This window comes from Battus philenor, unplaced genomic scaffold, assembly GCF_028537555.1.
Source record: "Battus philenor isolate CCGP_79_NKW_IND1 unplaced genomic scaffold, ilBatPhil1.0.hap1 SCAF_3, whole genome shotgun sequence".
Classification (NCBI taxonomy): Eukaryota; Metazoa; Arthropoda; class Insecta; order Lepidoptera; family Papilionidae; genus Battus; species Battus philenor.
In genome coordinates this window covers 12,023,849-12,043,615 of record NW_027181693.1, presented here as the reverse complement: position 1 = coordinate 12,043,615, position 19,767 = coordinate 12,023,849, and the positions used below count along the sequence as shown (strand labels likewise).

Sequence of the window (19,767 nt, the reverse complement as noted above, 5' to 3'; positions counted from 1 at the left end):
AGGTAACAAATGGCACACGTAACACCTCAGAGGATTTTCATGTAACAAGAATACCCATACGTAGGCTTCTAACCCATGTGACACAATATTATGTGGTGATATTGAACGAATTGTGAGAAATCACGCGTGACCAATTATATATAAAACTTACATTTTGGATCTAGTGTTGTTGACGCTAAATACGAAATAAAAACAAATTTATTTAAATAAAAGCGTGAACTGTTTTATCGGATATTGACTGTAAAATAAAATGGACTTTCAGATAGAACAGTTCATAGTATGGATAATATTGTCGCTGTACTGAAGTTATTTCCGAATATCTTGGTTGTCACAGAAGTTAAAAATGTTTGTCAATAGTTTTATTTATTCACTCTTTTTACACATTGTGTAATGGCAGATTGAATATCGAATAGACATTCTCTATCAGTCAACCCAAAACTTTGCAGAAAAAACAAACCAGTCCAGAGTAGTATGAATGGCTCTATTAGACTCAAAGGTCATCTAACTTTGCGATAGATGGATCAGGAAAGTCTGCACGGGACGTGCAATGTTCCTCGGAGTGGGAAAGATGGCGGTAGATTGTGGGAAGATCCCCGTAATGACCGCCATGGGTGCAGCTGCTCATATGAAGCTGTCTAATGATTGATGCTTGATAATTATTGTTCTATATGTGCTACATGTAATGAACTGTATCAAACAGCAAAATGGAGTGGTTAAAATATAGTTTAGCTAAAAGTAAAGAATTCGAATAGTTAGACGACGTTTGTCGATGTGGTGTCTTAAAGAAAAAGACAAATTAATGTATATTAGATGTATATATTAGATATATGTATATATTAGATTGGGGCGTGATACCAAAAGAGGCCACATCATCACTGATCATAGTCAATCAAAGGATCAAATTCAAATTGAAACTCACATTCAAAATACCTTTATTCGATTAGGCTTTCACATGTTCTTCTGTATCGTCAATTATCTTAACATTATTAACAGTAAGCTACCATCGGTTCGGTACACTGATCTGCTGAGATGAGCTGGCAAGAAACTCAACAGTTGCTCTTATAATATTTAAGTTTTTGATGTGTACCTTATAATATAAATCATGTAAATGAGCAAATAACTTTTGAATGCCATAAGAATTATTTAATAACATATTTTAAATTTTAGATTTAAAATTAATAAATGAGCTAAGATGTTTTATGAAACTTTATAACATTCATAAATGTATACTTCCCATGAAGAATTTGGAGTCTTTTTAAGACGAAATTTAGGAAATTTTACAAGTTTATTTTTATTTCTTGTATCTACCATGTGACTGGCATAAATAAAATATTACTGAAAAAAGTATTAAGACGCAACCTTTCTAATATGGGTCCACAACATAAGCTATGATATTCAAAATCATAAAATTATATCCAAGAAATGTACATATTCATTTACTTTCAAACAACAAATAGTGTATTTTTAAATTTTATAGTAAATTTGTAAATTTAAATTTTAAAACATTCGAAACGAATTTATAAACAAATCTTGAATATTTTAGAATAAAAAATAAACGTACATTTCTTAGGTAAACAAAACAAAGGAAGCCGATGTTTTGGTATCGACCAATTAGGGGAGTTTACTTCAGACGACATTAAAAGAAACGTAATTGGCGGAGTCGGTTCGTTGGAATCGCGATCGGTTTCTATAATATACTATGCCTTGGGCCAGAAAATTTAATTATTTAGTAAATACTCAAAACAGCAATATTCGTACCTGAAAATAAAGATCAAATAAACAACATAATATTACGACTGTTAAAATTATTTACGCAAAAAGTACATAAAAATATTACACTTTTAAAATTATTAAAATGTTTAATATGTATTGTATTTATTAAGGACTGCCAACCAAATTAATAATATTACATACAAAAATTAAGTTATTAAAAATACATGACTAATTGCATATCATTGACAGGTAATTACAAAATGTGTTAGGTAAAAAAAATTCTTGGTAAGAGTAATCAGATTAAAAACGAATTTATTCATCTTTATTTATTATAATTAGTTATCTACTTTTTTATTTTTTATTATAAAATGCTATGCATCATCAATACGATTTAAAACATGGTTTAAATGAAGATAAGCACTGACAGTAAATATCTAATCTATTTATTTTTATAGATAGTTGGTTATAGACGAGGGATGGGAGAGTTCCTCCCACATTAGTGCGACAACAACGGATTAGTATAAGAAAAGGAAAAATTATGGTTACATTTTATTTCAGTAATAAACTATTTGTAGTAATAGATATGAAAATTCCAAAAGATATAGTTCATTATGTATGTCTCCCACAAAGAGACATCGGAAATGTACGGAAAGAAGAGACAAATCTCGGCAAGGAAAATGTAAAAGAAATTTATTGCCACAGTTACAGTTTATATTGGCAAAGCGATAAAAAGTTAAGTATTAAATAGTAAATATTTTGATATGTCGAAAGTAATTTTAAAACAGGAAAATGTTTACAAAGAGCTAAAGTTTCGCAAACGGGGTTCCGGTCGAAGTAAAATAAACAAATACTGTGGAAATGAAAACAGCAGTCATTAGTTATTACAGACATTTTGTCACGTTGAAGGTTACTAGTTCTGCGTCAAGCATTGGAAGCCAACTAAATAAAACTCAAATATTAACTTTCTCGTATTTCTTCCATTTACAACCTTTGAAAGTGACTTGAAAGTAGTTCATTAGTTTAACCCTTGCGCTTGTCACGTTGAGATACAAGATGGCGACTCTTGAGTAATTTTACGAATAACAGCATTTTCGAAACCAGAACACAGAAATGTTTGCAACTAGTTGACTTCAAGGAATAGAAACCTTGCTGTTAGGAAATTATCAAGTGTATATTTAGCGGCTTTGCGTCAGTGAATACTGGTATACGTCACGAGAAATAAGCTAAATTTAATTGAAATTAGAATCAAACGGAGCTCCCTCATAATTTCGAACGCATCCTGATCTGTGAAGAGCGCACTCAGCACTTTTTTGTGATCACACTTCCAAATATACTTAAATACACTAGTAAGAGCAATACATTGTCAAACTTCAATGTCACTTATAGAGCCTGAATACTGTAATAAGGTTGTTTTACTACTATTAGTTTAATAAACTTTATAAATTTATTGCATGATAATTAAGAAGCTTCACGCGGCTGTTTATTGTAAATACGTACACGAGAAATGTGTAACAAGCTTTAACGTCATTTTTTTACTATTCTTATGCATATAGACAGTATTTTACATAAATATTGTCAATATATTATAATTTTGACTTTATGAAACTTTTCTTTAAGATGTGTACAAGTGTATAACCTTTTGAAATATCTCTACAGGGCAATTGGATAGGAGTGAAAGCTTCATAAAGATGAATGTATAGCTCATTTGTCAACAAAAATCTTTAAAACTCTTACACCGATTTCAAATCTCTATATATAAAGTAAACATTCTAAAATTTTTTATAGGAATGCGACAGGTAAATGACATCTGGCATTAGAAAATCATCAAGGATTGACAGTAAAGAAGAATTAATTAAAATATATAGTAATCTGAATTTTGCAAACTGTTTTTTCTTAATATATTATCAATATATTATTTATAATGTCTAAGATGATTGATTTTTGGCAAAGATGTAGCGTACATTAATAGACAGCAAAAATGCTAAACATGCGTCCAGTTTAAAGCTTTTATACTTATAATCTATCCAGCCTGATGTATGAGTTTTTGGTCGAGAACTAACAACATTATCACTTTGAAAAAGATATGTAAAAACATGAGAAACCGCTAATCGTTAATAATTATTACTTTCATAAGTGATGAATGTTATAAATCTTTTAAGAGATAGACATTATTAACATATTTTAAAGAACTCTGCACTAAAATCCTTCTCTTCGTATGTATAACATACATATATAATACTAAGTTAACATTGTAGATGTATTAAAATGTTCAAAAAGGCAGAGTAATGCTTAAAAGCTTTCACAATATTTGATATTTAACCCCAACGTGTTTTCAGTTTGGACTTCGCAGCTAAGTGTGTCATCAGTAAATCAGGTTCAATTATATCAGAACGAAGGCATATTGCATGCTACTCACTTGTCACGTGTTGTCAAATCAGTTTATATTAAAAGCAACTTTTAGCCATATTTAATAGAAATGTGACATTAAAGCGTGCAGCGTTATTTAATTAACACAACGTCGAGTCGTTTACACGCCTAACGGAGAAAATATGGAATTTTATGTTGATTCCTTTTAGGTGAAAATATTAATTTATTTATTAATAAAATGAAATTGTGTTATTTACACTGTTTATATGTCGAGAACGGCATGATAAGTTTTTGGGTTTTTCAATTTTTGCGTATGAAAACAGATTATTCATAATTAAAAAATTTTATTAAGCGAAAATCAGTTTGATTTTTATCAACATATAAATTAAAAAAACAGTGTCGTATTTTTTATTTTGTTATGCTGTTATTCCTTCAACAATATTATTCGGCGACATACGCTGGATAAATGAGTTGTTTGTCTATTTTTTTAGATACAAACCGTGAGTTACGCCTTTATCTCATAAACGATAAGTACCAATTTTATAAATTTTGTGTAAATGGAACTGGGTAATTAGTAATAAAATTTTATATTAATCTATTAATACAATAAAAAACATTGTTCTAGTGGTGTTAAAAATTTACTTAGTGATTTTATGTAAAGTTAAAAATCCGAAATCGGCTCAAGCTATGCAGATAGTGGTCAACGCGCTGCACGCTTAGGATAATTTAAATTGTATTAATTTATAAGCACTAATTATTTTTGCATCCAAATACAGTTATTTAGTAGTTTGTGTAAACAGCAACGCTCCTAAATACCCAGAACTGGAGAATAAGAAAAAAATATGATATTGAATATATTAAAAAAAAATACAGGATGGCTGGTTATAGGTGTAAAGGCTTTAAGGGATGAATGTATAGCTCGTTTGCTGTCAATGAATATATGGTACACCCTGTTCAAAAATCAGTGATTTCAGAAGTAATAAATAACGTAATGATAATTCAATAAGAATAAACCTTTTCAAAATTCGGATCATCATTCCAGCGCAAAGACGCTCACTGCAAGGTATAGGCCACCCCCAAATATATTTACATGGAAGTTTACCATAATCGCCATATTTGGCAGGCGGGTTGACGTGGCAATGTAATATTATAATACGCAGAGGACGTTGCTACGCATTCTTTAGAAATTAGTTTTTGAGTAGCGGCAATTCTATATCTTTAATGAGCAGTGTGAATTATAAGATTATATCGATCATTATCTATTAACATGAATATTAAGTAAATTAAGATGTAAGATTGATTCGAACCATTACATATTAAATTAATTATTGTCTACTATCTATTCCTTCATACTTTATACTGCCAGAAGTAATTGACCTGACGCATTCCAATAGGAAAAAATAATTAATGAAACATATTATATATCAGAGTGATTACTTTATATGGTGATTGGAAGTAGGTTAAAAAAATTTTTTGCTTACAAATAAGCTAAACATTTACCCCTTTAAAGCTAATGTATAATAGAAATTTTCAAGAATGTATGTTAATGCACACCAGTAGGTAGGTTTAAATTCCAGCATTGACATTAAATGCCATTGAAGTGGTATGCCCACAATACGGAATCGAAAGTTATTAGGAATCCGTCCGAGGCAGGTAGTAAGTACTGGTCTTGCGGTTCTTCGTGGCCCAGTTTCGCGGTTACAGAAACGTCCCTCACGAAAATTCACCAGACCGAAAAGTTATGAAACTTTCAGGCCCTTGTTTGAATGGGTTATCGCTAGCTGTATTTCATACTTCTTTCAAAAGTTACAATATATTGTAGAACATAACTACCTTACAGTCATGGTTAGTCACACGTCTACATAAAATTTTAGATTAAGCCAATAATGTCGTGGATCGTTTTTTATGTTATTAGGTTCGAATATAAATTGTTCGGGCGACGCCAGGCTCTGTATTGAATCGTTGACTAGAACTCTATTACTGAGTTCATTATTCGCGTCGTTTGAAATAAATGAAATTCACACAAATACGCTTTCCACCCCAACTCCTCCCAACTGTGGCGTGAAGGGTGGATGCTAATTATTTCGTGCATATCTACAGCTGTCCGGCGCGGCGTGTTCGCGAATACAATGCGCAATTTCCAATACCTATAAAAGTTGGGTTTTAAGTTATACAATAATATGCGTTTAGTTTTGTTGTTACTCTACATAAATAAATAAAATTCTACAACTGCAGACAGTAACGATACCTACTGTTGCTGGGCTACAGTTTGTTTTTATTTTATATTTATTTAATTATATTCTTTATACTAGTAACTGGTCAGAATAAATAAGTTTTAAACTAGTAGTAACTGATATAATCTGGCCATAAAAGTGCGGTGTCTACTCACAAATTTTTATAAAGCGTACCCGGGGAGTACGTTACTGTTTTATATGAAAGCAATCTGATGAGGCCAATCCCTCGTGCGGCGCGTATATCGGCTGACATGAATGAATCGGATGATGAAAGTGTTTTGTTCTAACCTCTGTTCTATTAATTAAATTTGCTTACAAAAAGGAGGGCGGAGGAATATAAATGCGACTAAGGTAACTTAAAAAGTTACTTTAAGAAAATAAATATTAGGGAACAAGGTAATTTAAAATGCACTTTCTTTTTGCATATTTCAAACAATAAAGTAATTGCTCGGGTATGCAAGCCGAGCGTTAGTTACATGCGTTTCATATCCGAGTCGCTTGAAAAAATATTTTACGGAACAAATTGAAAGAGACTGAAGCTTTCGTGGTTGATTTCGAAGAGACTGGTTTTCTAACTTTAGTCTTAAAACGACAAAATATCTTTACTAATATATAGGAAAAACCGTTTTACATTACCGAATACTTAATTAGGAATCAACAATCAGCTTTATTTTATTAAAAGTATTATTATAATGGGTTTTGATAATCTTAGATGCTGAAAAATCTTAAAGTAAGAGAACTCTATTGTGATATACTTAAAAAAGTGTATAACAATAATTTAATTCCGCAAAAATGTTTTTATTAAAATACTATGCTAGAATGTACAATTTAATTTTAAAACAGAACTTTTTGGTAAATATCTGGCATGTAGGAGAATAAATATTTTACAAGAAGCCGTCTAAGTGGGAATCAGTACAGCGCCTGGATTTGCCGCCTAATAAACTGTGCAAGCATTATTGGTTTTTAATTTAAAGAACGCCATAGCTAGTTTATAAAAGTTTTTGTTTAATTAAACTTATGGAAAGTAAAGTTACATACACGTGATAGACCACCACCACGTGAGTTAAGAAGAGGGTGGACATAGATACAGTTAAAGTTGTGAAAAGTAGCTGGATATAAGCAACGGAAGACCGAACATCGTGGCAATCCTTGGGTAGGCTTGTGTCTTGCAGTAGACGCCCATCGGCTGACATGAAAGCGATGATAACGAGGTTGATGAATAAATCAAGTATTTTTAAATAATACCTTCCGAATTAACGAATGGCGGCATAAGGACTGCGCTGTACGAAGTGTTGACCGCAATGTGGTCAAAATGACGGCTCGGAGACAGAGTTAGACGGCGTGCGCGAGCTGCTAGGGTGCCGTCGTCTGTATGCACGTTCAGCCAACGCGCGTCAAAGTACGAGCCTGGGCTGCCATCTGCCGAACTGCTTCCCGGAGACAGGGCTGCAGCTTCCGCAGAATCCATGATACGCTGCAAAAGATAAATTTAATCAAACCGTATTCTATAAAACAAGTTAACAATTTCTCTTGTACTCAACTATTGTGATTGGTGCTTACAATGAATTGATGGAAACTCATTTTTAATGTGGGCTTTCTAAATATGATCAAAATTTTTAGATCATAGTAAATAATGAAAGATGGACAAATGACTTTTTTAAAGACATCAGAAAATGTCATATGTAAGCCGCTTCTAGATGATACTGTTAGATATCTTTATAGATCTATATCCAGAAAGAGACTTCTTTCGGCTATAATGATGTAACAACGTAAGTGACAATTCATTGATGTACAGATCTACGACAAGGATTTTTTTTTTCAAATTTGAGCCTTTTCTAATAATTCCAACTCGTTTCCATGTATTGTCATATGAAATGTCTCTTTATAACTGTAAAATAAAATAGGTAGGTTATAATCGATAGTTTTCATAACCTGAAGATAAGCTTGTGTTTAATTAACGCGCGACATGAATACACACAATTTCCAAACTAAATAGATCGGAATTTACCACAAATATTGTGAGATCATTTCAGTGAACACTCCCAGCATATTGTATATCTCTTTACTTGAACTTATAAGATAAATTCATGATAATATTCAATGCTTAAAACAATAAAATATTACAAATACTACACACAATAATTATCAATTATTTTTTGAAATAAATTACATATGGTATATTTGTACAAAATCTTTAGGAGTATTAAATTTAAAACAGCCGATAAATGAACAATTGAAATTTAATTTTAGAGACGTAGAGCTACATTTACAAATAACCTGTACCCATATTTGTTCCCTACGTTTGGGCCTATTTCATTCATCGCTTTCTTTTTTTGTAAATCATTTTCGAAATGCAGCCCGCATTTCGGTTCACGTAGTTAAAGTGGATCAGAATTCACATTCTATAATTGTAATTCGATAATATGGATGGACGGCCCGTAAGCAGAGTCACTGTCTTAAGTGGCAGAGCGCTAATGGCGCTTAGTCTAGACCTATTAGACCTGGAGCTGAGTATGATCCCCTCTCCCCTCAGTTTAGCGAAAAATAGGTTAATGACAACGAATTGTGCTCACTGGTCACGGATTCAATTTCAGGTGAACGTACACTTCATGAAAATTATATAGCATCGCCAATATTTAAAAACGGTAAAAGAAGATATCGGAAGGAATGGAGGCATTATCTTTGTTAAAAAAAAGAAAATATGTGTAATATAGTACTACTGGTGGTAAGAACATATCCACCAATATGTACAAAACCAAGTGGTATAATACAGCCGTTATTGCTCTAGCAGTGAAAATATTATGTTTTTATTTACTAGTCAGAAGATCACAGTTTGGTAGAAATGACAATATGAGTTTTACCTTGGTACAAACTAAAACAAACTTAGATGAGTTATTTTGTGGCTACTTTTTTGTGGCAATAATATTAAACTTAACAATCACTTAAAAAATTCATGCTTTAAAAGGATAGTTTTTCAAATGTTTATTAAATAAATTTCTTTAATTTATCACATTGACATTTTTTGTTACAGTATTAATACAAAATTAAAAACCTCTATTGACGGCAAATGACGAAAAAGTACTGAACGTCGCCTTTTCAGTGTTTATTTCATCTTCATGTAAAAAAATTTTACTAGAATAATATTACCTCCATGACCAATTATATCTTATTTTTTACTTACTTTTCCGTTGTACCAATACCAAAGAAACATCTATACTAAATACATCAATAGGATTATCATTAATCCAAATCTGAAATGTTTTGTCCCATAATGTCGTCAGGTAGTAAATACTACCCAATCACCTGTCATTAAAGTAAACCGTGTTCTTTATTACGAGTGACGACGTAATTGGTCTAAGTTTACGTCAGTATAACGACACGCCGGGCTCGCGATGGGCAATCAAGCCGTGTTCGCTACGCTCACGCGACATAGCCCATTACGGCCTACGTCGTAGCACAACTAACTCGTACGGAATGTGGCTGTAACTTTTCTAAAAACCATCAATTGTTGTGCTTTATCTATTTTTACTTTCACCGGTATAAATATATTTCGAATACATTATAGTTAAAAATTATATTGAAGTGGACCCGTAGAGTTTACGTAAAAACGCTTTGTATTGCTGGCCAGCACAACAAAAACAGTTTTTGTTTTAAATCATTTTTAAGCGTTCGTATTTTAAATTCGGAAGTCATCAGTAATGTAACTGTGATTATTGCATTTAGGTGGATTATGAGTCGCAAATACGTGCACGAGCACACCTTTACTCGCTAAGCACGCATATATCATTTATACAAAAACGTAACACCTTTAAGAGTTGATTATATCACATAAACCTTTTTGTTTTGATGCCTGACAATGTAATAGTACCGACTAATTTAACTTTATATCTCGGCAAATTGCTTACAATTGTTTATCAGCGCAGAAATGACTTAAAACAACAGTTTATTTACCAGTAACTACGAACATGTTTGTTTTCGAAAAAATATATTAAAAGTACGTAGGTAAACATATACTATTAGAAATCATTAGACAAATATTTTAATTTATTTGTGTAATCAGAGATTTGAAGATATGGTCATCGTATTTACGTACATATATAAATTATTGAAAATCTTATATGATTTTTGCACAATAACTGCATTCGGTGAGTGTCATTTTTTTGTATAGCGCGTAATATAGAATATGAGATTTTTAATAATATATACATCTAGGAGATACAAATTAAATAAAGTTAATAAAAAATTAAGTTTCATTATAAAAATCACTCCAAACCACCAAGTCGCGCGCTCATTATCTTAAGCGACGAAATAATACGTCCACAAGCTTCCCAGAGACATCTGGATACAGTACCTTCAAACCAAGCCGTTAATAAAGGGCCTCTGTCAAAAGAAGTTACGGAATAGTAAAATGTTGCTGAATAAAAATTTGGATATAAGACTTGTCGTCTTTATTTGTTTAAAATTGCATCGAAGAAAAATTTTAAGATTTTTTAACGTTAACAAGTCATCTATTTATCGTGGACCCAAACACTTTTCATAACAATTGGTATTGGTAATAAATAATTGGTTTTGGTTATGGGACATCGGAAATATATTTCGCCAGAAATATTTATTTTTTACCAAATCATTTTGTTACAAATTATTTTAACTACTTCATGTTTTTATATATTTTCTTACGCACGTCGTCAATTCACAAGGTGGGAATTGACGACATTGATAAGATCCTCATCAAGTCATGCGGATAGCAGGTCGCTTCCAACTAGTTCTCTTGGAAACCAATATGGCCTAAGTCCTGCAGTGGACATTCTGTAGCTGACATATATATCGTGTAGATAAACCTCAGTGTGCCTATTATTTATATTAAGATTAATGAATTAATAGTAGATATTATTTAAAATTCTTTATTTACGCATACTTTCTCATGCTCGCTAATTATCCACGTCGATTTTTAAATGAAGATCTTTCACGAAATATTTCAAAACACAACCGAGAAATGGTAGTATGTTTTTAGTTTCGCAATGAAATGCCCCAGTGACACCAAGCGCGCCCCACGAAGGCGAAGTAATTAAAAAATAAACGCAACTTTGACCTTTACCGCCTTAACTTGTTTTTATTAAGTCGGACCTTTGAATGATAAACGCATATTGATAATCAAAGTGCAGTGCAATACTCCTAATAATAATTACAACTAGAAATTATAGGTCGATTTGCACAGACTAAATATGTAATAAGACAATTTTTTTATAATATATCATAATGTATAATAATTAATTTTGAAAATGAGCGTATTATAAAACGAATATCACTCGGCGTGATTCGTTAACCGTTTTAATGATCTTTGTGGAGAGATTTAATGGAAAATTGTACAAACAAAATTAGTATTTTTGATGTTTCGTTTAGAATGTTAATTTTAATGAGATAGTCAATATAAATTTTTCTATTTAATTATATTTCTTATTAATTGATAATTTAAAAAATTACAAAATACGCAAGATAATGCCAGGGTCTCAAAAATGTCTATATCTATCTCTAATATCGTTCTAAAGCAAGTTATGAAATATTAAATATCAAGAATTAACTGTCGCCACTATTCGCTACGAAGATATACCCTGATTTTACGTAATATTCAATTCTCCGGCGTTCCAAACTAGCGTTAGAATTTCTTACAATATGATATCGCTTATTATATTCTTTCTTGTATCAATTCTAAATAATGAGGTCATAGGTCAAAATATTTTAATTACTGAGTTAGACAGGGATGTAAGGCTGATAGCCTTTTATCAGATAACATCTCGGAGCACCTTTACAAACATTTTAATGCCCCCATTAAGATAGACGATGAAAAGCTCGGCATTCTTGAAACAATACTTAGTGTTGCTTCGTAAATACGCAATTCTTTTATTTTGTTTCAGCTACAGTTTCATTAAGTGCGAAATGTTGGCGTCGTTTTTTCTTGGCGACGCCCGTAGCACAGCAATCCCCTCGATTTTTCAACTTTATTATAGAGCTAAACTCTGAGCGCTTTCGGCCCAGGCCTTGTTCGCGACTTATTATGATGCCGCCTTTTCCTAGCAGGTATTATAATAAGACGCTCCACAGAGTAACCGATAAAGCTTTATATATACTTACACTATATAACTACACTTAAAGTTATCTTATTTTAAATATTATAAGAATATTCCTCAGAAGGTACAGCGTGACTATCGATAACAAGCCTATTTGTTTTAATGGCTGTATTAAAGCGAATGGGGTCGCCATTTTGAATAGGCTTCATATTTTAATGTTAGTTTTAATGTCGTTATATTAATGAATGAACTGATACACATTACAGTAATAAATGATTTACGGAATAGAGAATAGTAAGTTAGGAAAAAATTATATAATTTTTGGCCTGCGTGTATTTCTTGTTACCTTATCTTAAAATTAGGTAACTAGAGAAGAGAAGTAATATCTTGAAAAGAGAACTATTTAGTATCAATTATAAAATACTTATTTAAGAAATAACCCTTAAACTGTTTGTGTAATATAAATAGATTGTAATCCTCTGAAGATGATAAGTTATAGGCAAGGATTTCGATAAATACCGAATAGTTTGTCCTCATATTATGCACTACTTGCACACTTGCGAACAAGTATTTCAAGAAACATCTCTGTTACGAGGAGTTCGCTGTGTTTACGTTGGGGTGGGAGGGAAGGTTGCGGTCTCCGTACGGGAGGGGAGGGGAAGGAGCCGGCTGACATAATGCAATATGAGCGTCCCGATGAACATGCGGTTTGCCCCCGCCATCGCGCATACCTCGCGTGCCACGCTCAACTTCTTCAAATTCCATTGGAATCTCTTAATACTATGCACAGAGATTTATGCAACTATCTATATAGATACAATGAGGTGTACTTTACCTATGGGAGACGGACGTTTGATGATTTGTTTATTGTAATCCATACAGTGCTGACAATTGTATTATATTATTATATTTAAATGCCTTATGCTCTAACTTAATAATAATAATAATATTATTTTTTATGATTTAACCTACTAGGATCAAAGTACGAGCTAGCAGATGCTGATTGCAATCGATGAACGCAGTCATCGTATTTACCATTTGATGTTTGAATGTATTATTGCAATTTTATTTTAATTTTAAATATTGTTATTGACAATTTGAACAAAATATGAGGATTTTTTATTTAACTTGGCACGTCGGAAATATCATTCATTGGAACTATTAAATTTTATAAATGCAATCGATTTAAGTATTCCGTATTTTTATATGTATATACAATAGTTAATTCTTCTATACACCATTTTTATATCTCAGACTGACATTTGACAATAACTGGCCATAAAATCTGTACCACTTTCGTAAAATGGTACAGATTTAAAAAAAAAATTTTTCGTGATTTAGTAATTTTTTTTATAGGATATTCATAAATATAAGATTTCGGACGATGGAAAAACTTAAGTTGATTAAAACTTGGCTTATTTTGATTACATAGCGCGCAGAAGTGATTGTCGTTCGGGCCTGGGGTTCTAGAGTTAAGACCACGAACTGCTAAGCGCAGCAAAGACGTCCATCCACCTGGTGGATGGAAGACTTAGTTATGATCGTCGGAAAGTACTGGATGCATATTACCTTCGACGATGACGAAAGAGATGATTTTCTACAATTATCACTTCGTAAAAAAGCATCATCGTTATCATATCAGCCAATAGAGGCCTACAACAAGGCACAGGCCTCCCCGAAAAATCGCTACGATGGCTGTTCTTCCACATTCAGCTACTTTTTGCGACCTTAACTACGTCTTATATTTATTCCGGTTATCTCAGCCGATAGACGCCCAATGTAAGATATAGCTTACACATTTTTTGGTATTAAAAATAACAATTCCGTGTAATAAGCTTTTCGTAATTTGTACATTTTGGGATAAATTTCTAGAGTAAGTAATTTGATGATTTGACTTGACTTTTTAGTATTTGCTGCCAAAATTTTTTCACGTTGTGATGATTTTTATATTTATGACATCGTAATGATAGGTGCTTATAACAATAACGTTATTGTGATCTAGATGTATCTAATTTAAAATCTTGCATAACTCTTTCTCGGGTTAGTGATAATTAAAATTAGGCAACTTACTGACTACATCGCTACGGCAATGCTTGAGTACTAGTGATTGCAAGAGGATTAAGAGCTATAGGGATATTCACCTATACGGTTCTGTAAAAGAGACCAGGCTTCAGTAATATTACCACAGGGGTAGTTTACAATCGCGTATAAATAAATACGCGCACACGCTACAGCGGCTCTGTCCCGTCCAGATCGTAATTGAAATCGTATTAGTGGAACAGTGCCAGCTATGGAGTGGGTCGTTCAGTACATTGTACATTTGTACCCGTTCACCGACTCTGTTCCGCTAACAATCGAAATCCTTCGCGTTGCAATGCTCGTTTTTTTCCTTATCCCGTTGTAAACGTATCCTCGAATTTAGAGGAAAGTACAATAGCGCTAAAGAGCATGGAATACTTTTTATCATTCGAAAAAAGAAACATTCCGCTTCAAAGGAATGTTTCGGAAGACAATTTGTTATCACTTCTGGAGATATTTAAAGCAAAACGAGCTCGAACTCATCGTGTTTACATTGAAAAAGGTTTTTTCTTCAGATACGAATGTAAAGATATAAAAAATACATCAAGTTTCAATTAAAGTTCAATGTTTTTTGTCACAATGTACAGGATGATTGGTTGTAGGTGTAAATAAATTAAATAGGTCGAAAATCTACCTCACTTGTCAGCAAAAGGTTGTAAAAATTTCACTTTCATTTTAAATCACCCCGTATGGTAATCATTCTGAAAATATATTTTAATGCGACCGGCTAATATCTTCTGGCACTACAAAGTCTGCAGGGATAGGTAGTAAACAATAATAATCTTAGTATGTAATAATTTGAATTTTGACAACACTTAACGTATTACTTTGTTCATTATTTCTCAAACCATTAATTTTTGGATAGGGCAGAGAGAGAAATTTTATGGGCATAGAAGATTTAAAGGTGTATCTACACCAATGATACGTATGTATTATTGTCTTTCAGAATTTATATCTTTATTAAGTTCGATGTATGTGAAATACTGTCAATTTATTACAACAGCGATAAAGTAGGTTATCAAAACACAGATTAGCTTCTCGTTCTAAACTTTTGTACACGTAGAAAGTTTCGAAATTCCTTCAATGTTACCGACATAGGAGTAGAGTATTTGATCTTATCTTCGTCTTATTTCGGATTATCCGCTTTTTGATTCTGCGCAATGCATCTTCCATCTCCTACAGCTTAAACTGTATAGTGGATACTGCAAAGCGGCGACAAGTGAATTTTTTTCAGTCATTCTGTATTTACTTTGTTATTGCTTACTTACATAAACTGTATTATTTAAATTTCTTTATTAATGTCAAGCATTTTGTTTGTATTATGTTACATACCATATTTTTACCTTTTAATTTTTTTACTAGATTCCTTGGATATAATGAGAAAGGATTTCAATTTCTACTCCTCCGTTTGACGTAAATTTGACGAACTTTTTATCTAGCTTCAAGTGATTAAATCTGTATAGGAAAACACTTGAGTGTGAATAGATGCTTCTCAAACTTTAGAAATAAATTTTGATATTTAATAGATACATTTAATTCCCCTATCATTTAGGAGCAGCGAAGGACGCTCAACCACACGGTGGACTGACCTTGTAAAGGTGGTCGGAAGACGCTGGATACAGTCCATCTACAATCTGAAATCCTATTGGAAATCTATATCGAAGGCTTATGTCCAGCTGTTCTGAGGCTGAAATAAATATATATTAGGTTTTTAAACCAACATGGCTCTTATATGAATATTAAATGCCAATTATTGATTTTATTCACAAACCTGATGTGCCCGTGACTTCATTCTCGTCGAATTTTACAGAAAAATGTTCAGGTTATTGAGTTCTTTTATTAGTTTCAGGATTTTTTTAAAAAAAAAAGTAGCCTAAATCACTTTTCATTACATTAGATACCTGCCAGTACAAGTTCCGTCAAAATCGGTCAAGCCATTTCGAAGAATAGCCCGAACAAACTGACAGACAGAAATCAGAAATCTTAAAAAAAAAAAATTATATCTACCGTATATATATATATTCATATGCGTATAGAAAAAAGCAGCTATTTTAATATTACAAACAGATACTTCAATTTTTTTATTTGTATAGATTTCTTCATTATTTATTGGAAGATATAACATGGCAGTTGATTTCTTTAATAAATTCTCATAAGCTTTTTAAAATTTAGCATGTGTACAAAAACCTGATAAAATATTTGACTTAATTTTTACTCTTTCTTTCAGTTCCGACTTAAATCTTGGAGTAAGATATTGTAGAAGCGGCGCCGGTCATCGACCCGCCGCCTTTTGTGCCGGCCATGCCGCTGCCTACGCGCTACGCACGCTACGAACAGGGCTTCCCTCGCTACTGTCTGTCTACACAATGTTTGCGTCTCAAATGTCACGATTAGAAAAACTGATAATCTTTTTTTAATTATACTGATCATATTTTATCTGTTTATATTTATATAAAGATCTACACTGTATTATTTTGAAGTTATTTCGCGCTGAATGGCTCAATATGACTTGAAATTTATTTCGAGATATTATTTTTTAATTAATTGTATGCAAAAGCTAGCTACAAAATATATTATTTGATTGGTAAAGTAAAGATTGTATAAAATAATCGTGGGTCAAATGATATCAGTATTATAAAATAGTTCAAATTTTTTAAATAGTCAGTATTATAAAACAGTTCGGCGATAGGCGTCTTACCTAAGCATCTTATGACTGCAGGCTCCGGACCGCCTTAGGAATATTGAGAGAGTAGCCTGCGGGACGTGCGCTCCTCGTCTCGCCTTTGGCCGCAGGAGAGAAAAGGACAGAAGCGTCTCAAGACTACGAATCAATAAAGTCCACTCGTATAGCTCGGCTGGTGCAACGGAGATGTGGGTCACGGTGCACTAAGCCCGCGAGACGCGATTTAATAACCCCCCTCTTTACAATCTCCGACAGATATTACTCGATCTCACCGACGCAGATGTTTGCGGGGACCGAATTTAAACGCCGCTTATCATCGCCTAGACATGATGAAAAGCGCATCTCGCCTTTGACGCGCGTACTAAGAACGAGTGTCGCATCGCTGGTATCTTATTATTGGCTGACATGAATAACACATATTACAAAAAATTCTCGTTGTCTAGACTTTAACAATACATATTGAAAAATGTACATTGCAAATTTTCGGCGCCAAGTTTGGTTGATATATTTTTTGAGTTGTTATTTATACAAATTAACAATTTCGGATATGGATCCGAAAAAGTACGTTGTAATTTTGCAAAAAAAAATTTGGCTGGTATTTGGCAAAGATACATCTACATGCAAGTAAGAGTAAACGAATTTAATTAAAATAATACAAAATTAAAACAAACAAGAATAATGTTTCGAAACAGTTTTTCAATTCTTGGGAAAGAAATACGGATTATTTTATTTTGTTTATCGTGTTTTGCTGAAAGTTTAATGACTTATTATAATATATATAGAAGAGTGGTTGTAAGTGATTTCAAGTAACGCGAATTGAGTCCTAATGATGAGAATTATGTCAGAGATTTCTTGTCACGGGCAGCTGTTGTTTCGCAATTTGCTGATGGCAACATTAAGGTCGAGCGAGTGCAGCCTTGCTATCCTCATCCCAGAGGGTGCCCCCCTCTGCGGCAGGCCTCCGGAATTTGGCGGTGCGCCTTGCACTTAAGCAACGGAGGTTGAACAAACCTACATACCGCCTACAGCTACGCATATCTCGCAACACTCTACTGACGTTTAGATTGTTGTTCTTGTCGTAAAGTTCGCCGTCAAAGGCTTTTGTGTTACGCAAACACGTCACTCACACTCCGTGTAATCATCGCATTATAGCGTGTTACAAGTTAAATGTGTGCGTGAAGTGACATTTATTATGTATAAACAGGATCTGACAGGTTTATTATGAAGTATTTATTCCCTCATTTATGTGCTAACATCAATGCGAGGCACGAGTTAGTATTGTTAAAACCATTGTAGAAGTTTAATGATATTACATTAACATATTTATTTATGACCTCAAACAAAATTTATGTATATATGATACACATCTAAACATTATTTATTTTAGTTCGAGGATTTTCCGAAATATAAACTTTACTAAAACAGATTTTTAATGTTTTTGTTTATTACAAAGTTATAAAAATCAAGGTAATGTTCACGTTAACATAGTATGCTATGTATTTGTTTGTATGCATACGAGTATATTCTGATCATTTTTTCGTCGTGTCTAAGGTCAGACCGTCATCATTTTTAATAATATTTGGATGCCTGTAAAAAGAGATTACAAGATCTTCATCTTTTAAGTACGGGCGCAGAACGTGCATTATTTGCAACGAAAAAATTAAAAGTGTAGTGCACCATTTGCAACGATAAGATTTAAATGTGTGTTTAATATACTAATAGTGTTAAAAAGATTCAAAATGGCGTGGATTTAAAATAATCGAAACGTTTAAAAGCCGTGGTGTGAAGGTCTTTTTTCGATTAAATATAACGTTCTCTAAACTCCTGTTAATTCAGTCTCACTTAAAATAAGATCGGATTCTCTGCAGTCATTATAAAAAATTGATAATGTATCCGTAAATATCCGTAAGAGTATCGGCGTGTAAATCATGTACCACAACTATTTGTAACCAATTCCTAGTAGCGTATACACATCTGCACCTCTGTTTTATTGCATTTTGAAAGATATGATTTATATATATATATACACATACATAATATATATGTATATACATATATATATATATATATATATATATATATATGTATATATATATATAGTATTTCACTTTAAATCGAAAGCTTTCGATATCGGAGACGGACAAATACGGACAAAGAGAGATAATAGTGTGTAAATTAAAAAATAGAACTTTAATAAATAAAAAATAACACTTGTTTGCAATTTAAAAGCAATCCTGTTCGAGCCCAGTGTAAGGCATCGGATGTACAATAGAGGGAAATTTAGAGTTTTATTTTTGAATGAACCAAAGAGAAACCGCGCGTTATAAATGTGCGCCCAGCACGGAACGATTCCATTTTGTATTCAAAACTACATTTCGCTGTTTCCGTGGGGCGTTAATTCACCTATTTTAATGCGGCATCCCGCAAAGTATTGCGGTATCACCGGAAATAGCTTAATAGACAGTGGTCTATTAAGCTATTTCCGGTGATTTAAACCAAGAATTGTTTTAAAAAAACGTTTCTTTTTCGTCAATACCTCTGTAATGTACATTAGTAAAGGTACTCATAACAACCATACATTTTAGGTATGTAGTTAAAATCAGAGCTGTAGTACGGCTTAAGCTAT

The 19,767-nt window shown here is 32.6% G+C and overlaps 1 protein-coding gene across 1 annotated transcript in view; it reads right to left on the bottom strand.

The window, feature by feature from the left end:
• stol (stolid) overlaps positions 1-19,767 on the bottom strand; it is a 94,748-nt gene that overhangs the window by 28,693 nt on the left and 46,288 nt on the right. The window contains exon 4 of the mRNA XM_068770406.1: positions 7,560-7,788. Coding sequence (XP_068626507.1) covers positions 7,560-7,788 — 229 coding nt within the window. The remainder of the gene's footprint in view (positions 1-7,559; positions 7,789-19,767) is intronic.